The 14,486-nt window shown below is 33.8% G+C and overlaps 1 protein-coding gene across 1 annotated transcript; it reads right to left on the bottom strand.

Annotated features, from left to right (window-relative positions):
- Positions 1-1,588: 1,588 nt before the first annotated feature.
- On the bottom strand, positions 1,589-12,663 carry LOC126689807 (glutamine--tRNA ligase). Its single transcript, XM_050384987.1, has 23 exons — positions 12,343-12,663; positions 12,216-12,266; positions 12,037-12,108; positions 11,860-11,959; positions 11,617-11,712; positions 11,134-11,195; positions 10,043-10,144; positions 9,856-9,948; positions 8,514-8,666; positions 8,226-8,281; positions 7,445-7,535; positions 7,269-7,355; positions 6,728-6,925; positions 6,545-6,643; positions 4,154-4,285; positions 3,917-4,053; positions 3,718-3,817; positions 3,547-3,642; positions 3,057-3,157; positions 2,867-2,972; positions 2,646-2,735; positions 2,421-2,550; positions 1,589-2,006 (listed from the first exon to the last, which is right to left on the bottom strand). Exons 1-23 carry the CDS (start codon positions 12,481-12,483, stop codon positions 1,912-1,914), a joined length of 2,388 nt encoding a protein of 795 aa, XP_050240944.1. The 5' UTR covers positions 12,484-12,663; the 3' UTR covers positions 1,589-1,911.
- Between the last annotated feature and the right edge of the window lie 1,823 nt (positions 12,664-14,486).

Genomic DNA, 14,486 nt, shown 5'->3' with positions numbered 1-14,486 from the left:
AAGCGGTGTCCAAATCCGTTTGAATTAAAGGGTGTATTATTGAAGTTGTGAAATTCAAACTACATACATGAAATATCACAAAGTATACCATTACCACTTACATGAAATATCACAAAAGATATCATTATCACTGGACTATAACATAAATCCCTTGAAATTAGTGTTTTGATTCATTGCCATTTGACTCTGAATACCAAAAATTGTTCAAAATTGGTTTAATTGTCTATTAAGCCAAGAGACTGATCAACCAAAGGTCTTGTAGTTGAATTGGCACCTCCTCATGCACAAAGTGCTTGGGGGTCTAGGGAAAAAGGGTTCGAGTTGCGGGGTTAGCAACATGTTGTAATTATCTCTCAAAAAAAAAAAAAAAGCGCCAAGATATTGATCAATTTAAATCATCTTTAGATGCTTCCTCTAAACGTTTTTTTGTTGATAACTGAGATCGGTATTTGATGGCAATTTGTTAGACAATTAAACCAATTTTGATATAGGACCAGCACAAATAGCAATTTAAATCGTCTTTATACGCCTCCTCTAAACGTTTTAAAGGAAGTAGTCTGCTATTAAAGGACCAGCACATTCATGACTCATAAATGAGAGTGAAATGAATCAAATAGCAGACTGCTCAAATTGTCTCAGGCAATGACGTTTTTTTTGTTGATAACTGAGATTGGTATTTGATTGCAATTTGTTAGACAATTAAACCAATTTTGATAAAGGACCAGCACAAATAGCAATTTAAATTGTCTTTATACGCCTCTAAACGTTTTAGAGGAAGCAGTCTGCTATTAAAGGACCAGCACATTCATGACTCATAAATGAGAGTGAAATGAATCAAATAGCAGACTGCTCAAATTGTCTCAGGCAATGACCTTTTTTTTCCCCTTCTTTTGACCAATCTGTTTTCTGGAATGTTGAGATATCAATGAGTTGAAAACGGTTAAAAAATAATTTTTAAGTTACTGTTGACTCTTCAAACACTGTTCATTTCTCTTAATGTACTGTTCATGTCAGTGCAAGAGGCGCTCGTAAAAAAAATAAATAAAATAAAACGCAAACGCAGCCTTATTCAATACTTTAGAAATTTTCTCGAAATGTTTTTTCTTGAACATTGAAGTTCCATCTAGAATAGAAAAGACACTTTCTTTGTAGATCCTAATTTTAAATAAAAAATACCTGATGGAAAACAGAAGTTAGATTTTTAAAACAATTTCTTACAGAACAAAGATAAGCAAGAAGTGGCATTCTAATAATTAAAAAAAGCCTAGGGGTACATTATTAAAGAGCTCAGAAATTACGCTATTACAGGAAATAGACCCCTGCCATTTTCAGAACAGTAATGGCTACAAAGTACTTATACAATTTTTTTTAACATTTGCTGAAGACTAACCCACTACTTTTTCTCTAAAGTTAACCACTTCAGCTACTGTGAAAAATGTTTTCTTCAGCATTACTGTTTCCAGAATATAACCCAATCCCGTTTTCAATTAGGTTAAGAAATATGAAAAGGGAGCAAGCAAGAAAGTGAATTTTGGTTCCAAAAGGAATTGTGACATGCATTATTTTGGCGTATATAAAGGAACCAGGATTCCTAAAAGCAGAAACCAGTTTTGTCAACAAATATCTCTTATACATAGCGAGTGGTTACAACATAATGAAAAGATGAAAGGGCTAAAGACGACATTCCAATGGACTAAGAAGAGATTTCAATGTATTTTCCCACATATGCACTGCATGGACCTCACTAACCATATGACATATTTGATGTAGTGCAAAAAAATTGAATACACTCATCCAGGAAAAAAAAATATAAAATAATTTAGTAAATACTTTATACACAAAATAGTCCAAGTATTGTAGTTCCTGCTTTTGCCACATTACATCTTACTTGTGCTTTCCATGGTCACAAACCTACTTACCACCCTTGCTATAGCTATCTCTTAGAGTTACTGTCCGATTGAAGATGAGCTTTCCAGGAGTAGAATCTCTATCAACCACAAAATAACCTGAAATTGCAGATATAAAACACATACAATCAAATAGGAAAGCAATATATAATACAGAACCATGTGCACCCAGAAGAAACATTCATAAAGTAACTGGCACAGCTAAAGCTAAATGTCTAGGTTTGGCTTGAGTAGAAAATATGATACAATGGTTTGGCTTTTTAAAAGCTTTAATGAAGGACAAAAATGCAAACTTTGTGAAATGATAACAGCAGTTGGATAAATTTTGAAAGAAAAATATTAGTTTAAAGAATATATCTCACAGGTACTGGAAAGTGGAGGATTCGTATTTTACTAAGGTGTTTAAGTTATAACTTGATGCACAATAAATTCTATGCCATGTGAGTGCACCTTTGCTTATATTTTACAAAATATTCAATATATAAATAGTGGTGAAAGGGTTCTGGAGTCTACCAAGCCTTTCAAACTGAAAATTGTCCCCAACTGCAGCATTCTGCAGCAAGGATGTGGCATATGCACCAGGAATCACTACTTTGGACTGTGGGTTCAGATCAGCAAGCCAATCATCAAGTTCAGCAGGGTTCTGATTCAACAATAAAAACACATAAGAATTTATTTCAAATATAAAAAAGATAAGGAGGGAAATAAGAAAGCATTGGATAGTTTATGTTTGCCAACCTCTGAAAGGAACAATTTGTCAAACAATCTGACCTCCACCATGAGTGGATCAACCCCAGGAGAAGGTGCAGCCACCCAATGAAGAACTCCCTGCATAATATTTAATTTGATAAGAAAAAATGAAATAAAATTGACCAAAGCATTCACCCGACACCAAATTAATTTTGTAGTGCTCAAATGAAGGTTCACATATCAAAAGGAAATCCAGCACAACAATGAACCTTAGGCTTTGTCTTCTTTGAAGGATCATACTCAGCTCGGATCTCTAGAATAGTTTCCTTATCATCAGCTAGGATAACTTCAGTGCACTTTATGGGGAACGCATATCTGCACTAACAAAAAGAATTCTCAGTATATAGTGCAGATCTGAAAAATATGACTGGCAGAGATGACTTTACAATATATGCATACCTGAGTAGGACAGATTTACCCGGAGCAAGCCCATAGTAATCCTTTGAATCTTTCATCCGGAAGTCAGAATTTTCAATGTATATAACATTCGAAAAGGGGACCTAAGGTGGAAGCAGTAAAAAGCAGAACCACTAACAGATTATAAACTGAACACATGGAGCAAAATATGGTTCTTAATTAACATGAACTTCACAATTAAAGTAGAAAATGTGATATGTACAAAAAAAGAGTAAAGTTATTCTCATTATTAATATTAATCGATTTTGTTGAAGACCAAGCATAAATTATGGCAGTAATATCATAAGTACAGTTGTCACATTGAGCCAAATATTCTAGAGCCAATATGAGTTAAGGACGCAAACAGAATATTAAGTTTCCTAGCTGATTGGTCAAATTCTACATAGCAGCACTGAAGCAGTATTATTCTCTCAAAAAGAAAAGAACTATAATTTTAGCCTTGAAAGAAAGAGATGAAGAAATCCACAGTTACCTTGTAAAAAGCAGATGCATCATCTGTTTGAGCATCAGGCCATCTCTTTGCATCAAGATTTATTATTGAGTCAGCTTCGAGGTTTGTAATAACAACCTTGAAACAAATAGAGGATAAGTTGCAACATGAGTGGGAAAATATTCTAGAGATAGTTCAAAACAAGATACAAACCTTGAGCGGATGTAGCACGACCATTGTACGGGGTGCTGCTTTGTTTAGTTCTTCTCTTATGTGATACTCGAGGCGATCCAAATTTATTATACTGTTGTCACTGTATCACAAGAAAAGGTATATTTATGATAACAACAGGACACAGATCATACACTTTATTTTAATCAATGCCCAATACACAACCTGAACAAAAGCTTACCTTCTTGTGATCCCAACTCCCCTAACAAATGCATTAATTGCAGTTGGAGTCACACCCCTACGACGTAAACCAGCTAGGGTCATGAGGCGAGGGTCATCCCAACCATCAACCCACTTGTCTGTTACCAATCGGTTTAACTGCAAAAGTATACAATATTCAATTACTCTAGGGATAACTCATTAGCATGATAAGATAGATATTTTTTCAGGCTTCCTACAGAAACATGTTATCACGCACCTTACGCTTTGACATCACGGTGTTGGTAACATTCAGTCGCGAATATTCCCATACATGTGGTTGGTAAAGGCCCAGTGCATGTAATAACCAGTAGTACGAAGCACGGCGTGTCTCAAATTCAAGCGTACACAGCTGCATATGACATTCAAAAATTGACTAAAAGAGTTAATAGATCACAAAACCAATTATGGTTCATTGACAATCAGATACATTCTAAGTCATAAACAAAATACATGCAGAATTCATAACATGCAAAAGCATTAATGAAAAAAATCTACACAACTGATTGCCAGGAGTGAAACTCAGAGAGTGAAGACTCATATTACATGCAAAAGAGTTCAATGGATACTAAAACAAATGCCATAATGAAGACAAGTCACATAACCATTATTATGGCTACAGAAAGCAACATATATCAGAATTTTATTAAAGGGCAGGTAAAGCCCCCTGTCCAGCTATTACCAAGTCAAAATATGGTAAATTGGTAATAAATAAGTTCAAATTTTGCTAATCTAGACTGCTTCATAAAACCAACAACTAATCCGGCCATATCCTTTTTTTTCCTTTGTTCAAAATCAGGCTACATCAAAAGAACATTACCATATAACCACCAGACGGAAAGACGTATCTAAATATTTATCAATCCTTTGACATGCATCAAGCCATGGCCAATCTAGTTATTATTAAGGAAGCATCAAAGTTGGTGGATATCACAATAAATAAATGACAAACAATACCAAGAAATCAATCTGTTCTTAAACTTTGTTTGTATGAACTTATTTTCACCTCAAAAGAGAATGTATAACTTTTTAAAGAATCACATTTTCCAAGGTATAGGTGTACTCATCCAGGAGCACAGACTACTAGTACAAAATTGAGGTTAGATACATTGTGGATAAATAAGTCAAGGCACATTAAGTGCATAGGTTGTGGATGCTCACTAGTGCTTTATATATCAACAACAAAAACCAAGCCTTATCTCAAAATTTTCGGGTCAGCTATGGATGTTCAACAGTTTAGTCAAGGTCAGCCACATATATTATTTTCTACCATTCTATTATATCCGAAATCATACTCACATACACTTTATATATCAAAATAAAATATAAATAAATAAACAAATCACAAATATAGTAAATTATCCTTATTTGTTTTGATATGTAAACCAAACAAAAAATGTTTGTATAGCATAACACCTTAAGGGTCCATTTGGTTGGGAGTATGGAAAAGTGGGAGGATAAAAAATGCAGAAATGATAGAAAAGATTTTAGTTTTCCTTATTTGTGTTTGGTCGGGAGGGTGGAAAAGTGGATGAATGGAAAACTTTTTTGTTTTGTTAAAAATAAAGTTTGTATAAATTGACTATCATGTCCCTATTAAATAAAATAAAAGGTAACACATTATATTTTTAAAAAAAAAATTATGTATAGATAGACACTAATTAAAGTATTAAAAAAAATAATAATAACAAAATGTTTTCCAAAAAAAAAAAAAAACCAACCGAATTAATGAGAAAATAAATATGAGCACAAAAAAAAAAAGAAATAAAAAGAAAGCTACACATCTAGAAAAATTCAAAGAAAATAAAAAGAAGAAAAGAAAAGAAGCTATGTCCAGAAAAAAGAAAAGAAAAAAATAATAAAAAATGAAAACCATCACGTCAGTAACAAAGAAAAAAAATCAGGGGAAAAAAAAAAAAGTCAACACGTCAGTAACAAAGGAAGAAAAAATGAAAGGAAAAAAATAAGAAGCCAACACATTGGAGACTTGAAGGTGAATTTTAAGGGTATTTTTGGAAGCTCATTTTATGAGTTTTTTCCTCTTAGTTTTCTCCCCACTTTGGAGAGAACTTTTTGGTGGGTCAGGAGAGAAAACACCTAGGCTCCACCATTTATTTTCTTTCCTCTCCACCCAATCAAACAAACTCTAAAAAAGTTTTCCTTCCTATTTTCTCTTCAAAGCTTTTCATCCTTCCTATTTCACCTCCAAACAAAGACACCCTAAGAATCATGTTTGTATCATAATCAATGGACCTTTCAAGATTGAGGGGTTAATATTGATGATTTACATTATTTAACATAAAAAATAAAAGAGCACACCTAGGTATGCTTTGTGTTTTTTTATTTATTTATTTTTTTTTTAAAAAAGCACTAAAAAAGTTCGCTTGAGGTGTGGTTCATTAAAGAAGCATAGCTTTAGCCAAGCAAAGTGCTTAGACCTAGGGACTTTGAACTTTGAACTTTAGGCAGGCCTAAGTGTGCTTTTAATAACATTTAGATATCTTAAAAGAAAAAATTAGTTTCTTAAATAAATTTTCCAACAATTTAAAAATCTTCAATTTATTCCAGAACGAAATCAGGAAATTACACCTATCAGAGGTAGAAAACATACCGAATGTGTGATATTCTCAATGGAGTCCACAATGCAGTGAGCATAATCATAACTAGGATAGATACACCACTTGTCTCCAGCATGCGGATGAGAAGTGAACTGAAGAAATGAAATTTTAACCAATAAATAAAACCATCTCCACTTATTTGGAGTAATAAAAGATGTTTAGTGGTGCACACTTGCCTTGATACGATAAGCAATAAGGTCGTACATATTATAATTATCGCTTTGCATGTCTTGCTTCATCCGCAGTGTTGCTTTTCCTTCTTCAATAAGACCTTTTCTCATATCCTCAAAAAGTTTCAATGATTCTGAAACCGGTCTGTCCCTCCAAGGACTGTTCATCTTTTTTTCCCTAAACTCCTTTATTTCATCAGGTGTCTAAAACAAACATTTACAAAGTCAGCAACTTTATCAAGATTGGTTAAGAGAACAATCCCATTAAAGTAAATACAAAGCACTAGAACTCAACAGCAGCCTCAGCTACAAATTCTTCATCCACCAAAGAAGAATTGGGCCAAAAAGATTATAGTCAAGAGCCCATTTTGCTACATATAACTACATAGCTTGAAACATTAAGTAAGCAACGAACTTTGTAATCAATTGATAGTGGAGTGGATGAGTCAAATCATAACAAAAGGCCGGCAACATGAGCAAATAAAACCATAAAATAATGTTTAAATTTTCCAGACGATCAAAATTTGTACAATTATCAAATAGCAACCTGATGATCAACATATGCATGACCCCTTCGTATGAGCTCCACTGCTAAATCATACAAATCTTGGAAGTAATCACTAGTGTAAGTGATCTGCAAAAATTCAGCAAACCTCAAAATGTGGCCAAAACTAAGGGTAGCACAATAAAGGATATGCTATTCATGTAGAGCAACTGCTATACCTTTAAGGGCTCCCAACCCATCCACTGGACAATTTCTTCGATATGATCAATATACTCTTTCTTTTCAGCTTGGGGATTCGTGTCATCATACCTAATAGTGCCAAAAATCAGGGATCAAACTCGAAAGAAGGACAGCTGTAAAGTTCTCTTTTCAATTCATATAGAGCATACGCAAAAAATAAGAAGAATAATATTTTGCAACAAACATTAAACCATAAAAGTCAATGAGCTCTAGCTCAAATGGCACCTCCTCCCCACGTAAGAGCAAGGTGGAGTACAAGGACCTGGGTTCGAGACCCACCAAGTGCACGTATAACTTACCAAAAACAACAAAACAAAGCCAGAAAAAGCATTATCTTCTAGCATATTGATAAGGTATGAAGAACATTCTTTTAGTTTGTCAAGGAAGCAGATGGAAGTTATTTTAATTCCAGATAATAAGTATAGGTTTTCAGCCATCCATCACAATAATGATATGTACAAACATGCACAGATCCTCTCTCTCTCTCTCTCACAAACACGCGTGCGCGCACACACACACAAACGAGCATGTGATCAGTATCTACACATCATGGAATTTATTGATAGTAGTGGATTTCAATCTGTGGTAACCATTACAAATATTATGAATCTATCTTATAGTGCTCTCAAAAAATTAAGCATAAATCTAGACTCAAAGACAGATAATTGAATGTTAAAAATACATGCACCTTCTACCTGAAAAAAGAAGGAAATTTATTGATAGCACAAAAAAAGTCAAAAGGAGTTGAAAAATTCTCACCTTAGATAGCAGCCTCCACCTCTATCTTTTGCTAGGCCAAAGTCTATAAACATCGCCTGATTAACCATTTAAGTCATTGAATGAGGAACAAACATATGGTCTAAACAAATAGTTAATTTAATATAAAATATACCATTGCCAGTGAGCTTTGTAGCTCATTGGCATTGCATGTTCTTTGTGAGGAAACCAGGGTTTGAATCCCCCCCTCCACCACTTTTGTTGTAACTATTGAATTATAAAAAATAAATAAATAAATAAAACCTTAAAATACACAATTTTATTATTTACCTTGGCATGACCAATATGTAGATAACCATTTGGTTCAGGAGGAAAGCGAGTCAAAACTTTTCCTCCTGTTGCTTTTAAGTGTTTTTCAAGCAGTTCCTTTGTATTGCAACATCTCAAGACAGAACCATCACTGAAAAATACTTCTGTGTGTACCTGAAAGACAAGAATTGTGATAAATTTTACAAAAAGCTTATGCAGAGCTGTAGATGTGATGATATGGAAAGATGAATTCAAAACTCAACAAGGAACAATAGCAGCTAGGAAAGAAAATCATGAATTTATTAACCATTTAAGTTACAAATCAGAGTCGCAACAAGATAAGAATACATTTGATACCATTTTTGAAAAGTGGTTTGAAGAATCACAAATCAAAGGTTCAAATCCTGAATTATTCAACAATGATAGAACTACAATTTCAATTTATGCAAATATCAATGCTCAAGTAGTAACATCATTACAATAATTAGTAAAGGTGAATTCAAAAGGTCAACAAGGAACCATGGTAGCAAGGAAGAAAATCATGAATTTGATAGCCGTTTAGCTTGTAAGTCTGAGTTACAACAAGATCAGAACAAGCTTGATACTGTTTCTGAAAAGTCGCCATCAATGAAAAACTTCAAATCATGAATTATTCAACAATGATAAGACAACAATTTCAATTTATGCAAATATCAATGCTTCAATAGTAATGTCACTACAAGGACAAATTTTGGCAAAACTACACTTAATATCCTTTTATTGGATGTGAATTTTCACCATTGGATTACATTTTTTTCTTATATACTCCATGCTTGCAAAATTTCCAAAAAATAAAAAATCAATAACTTTGTCATCAATCAAATATTTAAATTTCAAATTTTTGTAACATAAAATTATGCATAAAAATAAATTTGTATCAAGTAATAAATAACATCCAATTAGCACCAAATTTGACATGTGTGTTAAGAACATAAAGAACACGCAATCTAACGGCTAGATTTTCAAAATATGTAACCATGTTAATTTTTTTAGGAGGAGTTGTAGCCAAACTTTATCCCTATAATAATTAGGAAATGATGTTTTCACATAGATAAATAATGAAGAAGCTCCTAGAAAGATTATGAGATCAACTTTTCACTTATTTATAGCTGTTCTTTTTAATACAAAAATCATAATCATCACTTATGATGTTAACGTGCATGGAAATACTATGGTGTTTTATTATACATTTTTAATCATAAATGAAGATTAAGAGAAAATTTATACAGTCAATAACGAAGATACATAGCTAAAAGAAAAATAATAAGAAAAGTTGATAATAGATCATAATGCAGATAAACATATGAAAGAGGCAATTATGTACCTTGAAATTCTCTTCTGGTTGAGGAAATATCAAAAACGGATTTAGGTTTTCTTCAGGTGGCTGTTCTGGAGTAACAACAGCAACGGTTTTCTCCTACATAAGCATAAAGGAGGAAGGGGGTACAATTCTCAGTCACATCTCAAAAGGAAGCAGGAAAACCTAAAAAAGCACTGCAAAATGTGCCCACCTCTACTTTAGCAGGCTTATCTTTTTTCTTTTTGGAAGGCTTTTCATTATCCGCTGCAGTCCTTTCACCAAGTAAATCAAGCAATTTTGCATCAACAAATTGCTGCAATGGGTAAAAAATTGATAAGGAAAATTTTATTGAGAAAAGACTACTTCATGCAAAAAGGACACAAGGCAGACAAGAAATACAAAGAAAAGGATAACAAATAAAATAAAATAAAACTATGTACAAGGAAGAAGTGTATCTATAAACATCGGAAGGGAATTATTAGATGTGATTCCCAAAACCTGAGACCAATCAAAAAAAGAGCCCATAAATGAGCCAATAAGTTGAGTCCCCAAACTCTCCTCGTACTCAAATGTGAGAATATTACACTCCATATAATCTAAATCATACACAATAGTGGCAAATTCCAAATGTCAAATGAGTACTTCCCCAACCAATTCCTCCATTCAAACAATGGCTCTATCACTGTTCTTTGTAAAAACCAAGAAACTCCAAATGATCTAAAGACAAAACACCACAATTGATAAGCCTTCTCACGATGAATCATTAGATGATTCACTATTTCCTCAATACAGTGGCACATACAACACCAATACACAAGAAAAACCTCTTCTCATCAAATTATCACCCGTGAGTATCTTTCCCCACGCTGTAGTCCAAACAAAGAAAACCTACCTAGGTGCCTTAACTCCCCAAATGCCTTTCCAAGAGAAGATAATAGAAGAGAAACCTCTAAGCATAATATAGTAAGGACAGAAATCAAAGTCTCCATTCTGTTTCAATATCCATCTCACACGGTCCCCACTCACAGATGAAGGAGGATTAGACTCCGTAAGTTGAAGAAACTCCACTGATTCTACCTCCCAACCATAAAAATCAAGAAGGAATCTCACATCCCAAATCCTCTCCCCCACCCCTTGCCACACCAAAGAAGACTACAAAAACCTCCCTATCAGAAGCAGTCTCGTACAAAACTGGGAAAACCTTTTTTTTTTTTTTAATTTTTATATAAGTGAAAATTGATCCAGTCATAACCGAAGTTAACATAAAAATTAAAAAATAAAATAATAATAAAATAAAATTACCTTCACAATTTTTGGATCACCCCATGGGTGCCGCCTCCGAACATGCCCTAACAATTCACCCACTACACACAAAGAAATAGAACACAAGTTCAAATGCTGAACAGAACGGGATCATGCAGCATAATGGTAGAGGTTAAATAAATGCCTACAACTAGGAATAGGCAGGAACAAACGATCACAGAACCACATAGTAACAAAATTTCACAATAAAAAGAAAAAGATGGCATAGCTTGAACTGAATTGGCAATACAAAAATAAATTAAGGTTGATCAATGATGCATCTACACACACAAGCATAGTGACACAAATGCCCCACAAGATGACCCCTTAACAAACCAATTGTCCAAGAGATTGTTCCATGTCAAAGTGTAGCAATATTTACAACATGTCTACATCATAATATGATAAGCCATTTAAAAAAATTAAGGAAATCAAAGTACATGTATTAAATTATCAGAAATTCCATAGAATAAAGTCCCTAACCATTTGTTCGATAGCGTTGCTCCAAAATCACATTCTTATTCTCTTCAAAAACCTCATTTACAGCTTGTTCAATTTCTTCAACTGAAACCTCAACACCTGGTTGCAAAAACAAATGAAAATCAATATCCCGAAAGAAGCAGTTAGAAAATATATATATAATAAAATTACACAGACACACAAAACAATTAAATTAAATTAGGGCACTACGAAATGATCATCCTAAACATGTAAAATTTGACATACCAACACCACAGGCTTCTTCAAATTCATTCAACTTAAAATCCTCCGAAGCAGTAGTTCCAAAAAATGAAAGAGCTGCATCTAACTGCGCCGTCGTTTTAATCTGGAAAAACAGGAACCACGTAAAACTAAATCCTTTCACAGTCAAAATCATAATCAATGTTTAAGAACAGCACAAACCTTTGAGGAAACAACGTATTGCAGCAAGGTAGGGCGATGCACAAGAGCATTTGCAGGGTACTTAGTAGCAACCTGTCACAAAGATTGCACACAAATTGCTAGCAACAAAAATAAATACTTTCTATTAAGACATGCAAAGAAGTACAAAATTTCACAACGCATTGAAAATTAATCTTTACCGTGTAGATGAGATTTCCAACAGTCCGACTACAACCATCAGTAACACCAGCCTGAAAATTAATCATCAAATTGCTTATAGATTGCGAACAAGGCATGCAGGTGTCGATTGGGAATAAATATAATTACCTCGTGAATGACGGCAGTGAGATTTGCAGTGACCTTGTTGTTGGCGATGGTGTTTTTGGCGGTTCGTTCATCCAACCCGATCTTGAGGAACAAGTCAATGCATTGCTCCTTGTCGGAGGAGCTATCCTCCTTCCCTGGCATTCTCTCTCAGCTGCTGCGCTAGGGTTTCCAATTTAATTTATTATTATTATTTTTTATTTTGATGTGAAAGAAAGTGAGGCGGGTAAGTTGAGATTGAGAATATATTATGACCAGATATAAACCCTAATAAAAGAATCTGTGGGCGTTGAGTTGACTCGAGCTGTTCGCGTATTTTTATTTTAGCTTTAGGATGAGAGAGTCTTTCAGACAAATTAGAAAAATCAATATCATTGATTCTTTTTTTTTTTATGGGAATTTTTTTTTTTTTTTTTGGATGGAAAAAAAGGTTCAATATTATAGATTCTTTTCCATCAAAAAAATATACTATATATCATAGATTCTTTCTTTTTCTTTTTCTTTTTTTTTTTTAATTCATTCTACGGCGAAATTATTATTTAGTTATTTTTTTTTTTGGGAAAAGAAAAAAATATCTTAGCTTAGTGGACTAAAGATTGAAGCACAAGGCCAAAACTTGGGCCCCAAGTACTACATTTCTATATTGCAAGTTGCAACCCAATCCGTTAGGAGGATTGGACCAACCGTGTTTTTTTTTTTTTTTTCTTGCTAATAACGGCAGATTCATAAAAGAAAATAAAGTTTAATAGAGTCAAATTTAGTTCTTTTTAATTTAATTTTTTGTTTATAAATAATTATGATAAGTATTAATAGAAATTTATTAGGGTTGTTTTATATATATATATATATATATACCTTTTTATTAATACTATTAATGAAAGTCCAGACTATCAGCAAAAAATACTTTTCTTTTTACTATTAAAAAAATATATAATACAGTAAGATTTTAATGGATACAATTTAAATTATTTAAAACTATATAATAGAATAAATATTGTGGGGATAGGAGGCCCGAGTAGACGTGTTGGGCTATGAGCCACACCCAAAGACAATAAGAAGCTGTTTCTCAAAAAAAAAAAAAAAAAAAAAAAAAGACAATAAGAAGCCCGAGGACGGTCAATGGAGTTGCTAGGCCTGGGTCAATGGGCTGAGAATAAAGAAAAAAAATGATGGGTCAACTTTAATTTCCGAGGAATTGAGCCACCTCAAGAAAGCTCTAGGGAAAGTGGCAAAGAACTCAGTCAACCATGAAAGACAAAATATCTAGGAAGAACGCTGTCACCACCACATTAAATGTACTACACCTAATGAAATGGCTGCATTTATAGAGAAATGACACATGAACAGTGGCAACTTAGCTCACAGCTACCAACAAAACTTCCAGGAGGTCTTGATGGGATAAGCATCCAAGGGATTCTCTACTAAATCAACAGGAGGAATGTTGGGATGAAGAGGTGAATGACTATATAAGGAAGTGATCACCATGAAAAAGGGGGTGGGGGGGTAATCAAAAGAGAGAGAAACAGAAAAAGAAGAACAAAGTGTATTCGTATAAGCTTGAATTGAATATAAGAATACATCATCCTCGGACTTGACCGAGGAGATTTATTTTTATATTCAATTCAAGCTTATACGAATACACTTTGTCTTTAATCTTACTATGTTGAGTTCTATCAACTTTGGTCCACTTTTCTTGTAAGATCGTTCCTTGGATTGACCCATTCTCTTACAAATACATTGTTTTGGGCTAAGTGGGCCATTATCCATTGTTCTTAGTGGGCTTGAGTTCATTTCACGTCCTTACAATTGGCGTTGTCTATGGGAAATAGGGAAGTACTTATAGTTTTGACTGGCCATAGTGGGTTCAAGACCAAACAGAGAAGAATCAGTGGGATCATAACGTGAAGACCAGCTTGTAAATCTAGAAAGGAGAAAGTGAAGTTAACCAGACTTCTAGCGTACATACAGGTCATACCAGCAAGGGAGGAAACGCGGAATCTCAGGTTGGAGATAGACCATTTGCACAGGAAGTTACATGTATGCAACGAGAAGCTTCCCCTCTTAGTTCAAGAACTGATTCTAGTGGAGATGGCAGTTACAATCCAAGGTCTAGAACACCCCCTAGTGAATCCTTCTCTTTTTCTTCA

Source organism: Quercus robur, chromosome 1, assembly GCF_932294415.1.
Source record: "Quercus robur chromosome 1, dhQueRobu3.1, whole genome shotgun sequence".
Taxonomy (NCBI): domain Eukaryota; kingdom Viridiplantae; phylum Streptophyta; class Magnoliopsida; order Fagales; family Fagaceae; genus Quercus; species Quercus robur.
Note: the sequence above shows the minus strand (reverse complement) of the source record. Positions and strands in the feature narration are given on the sequence as shown.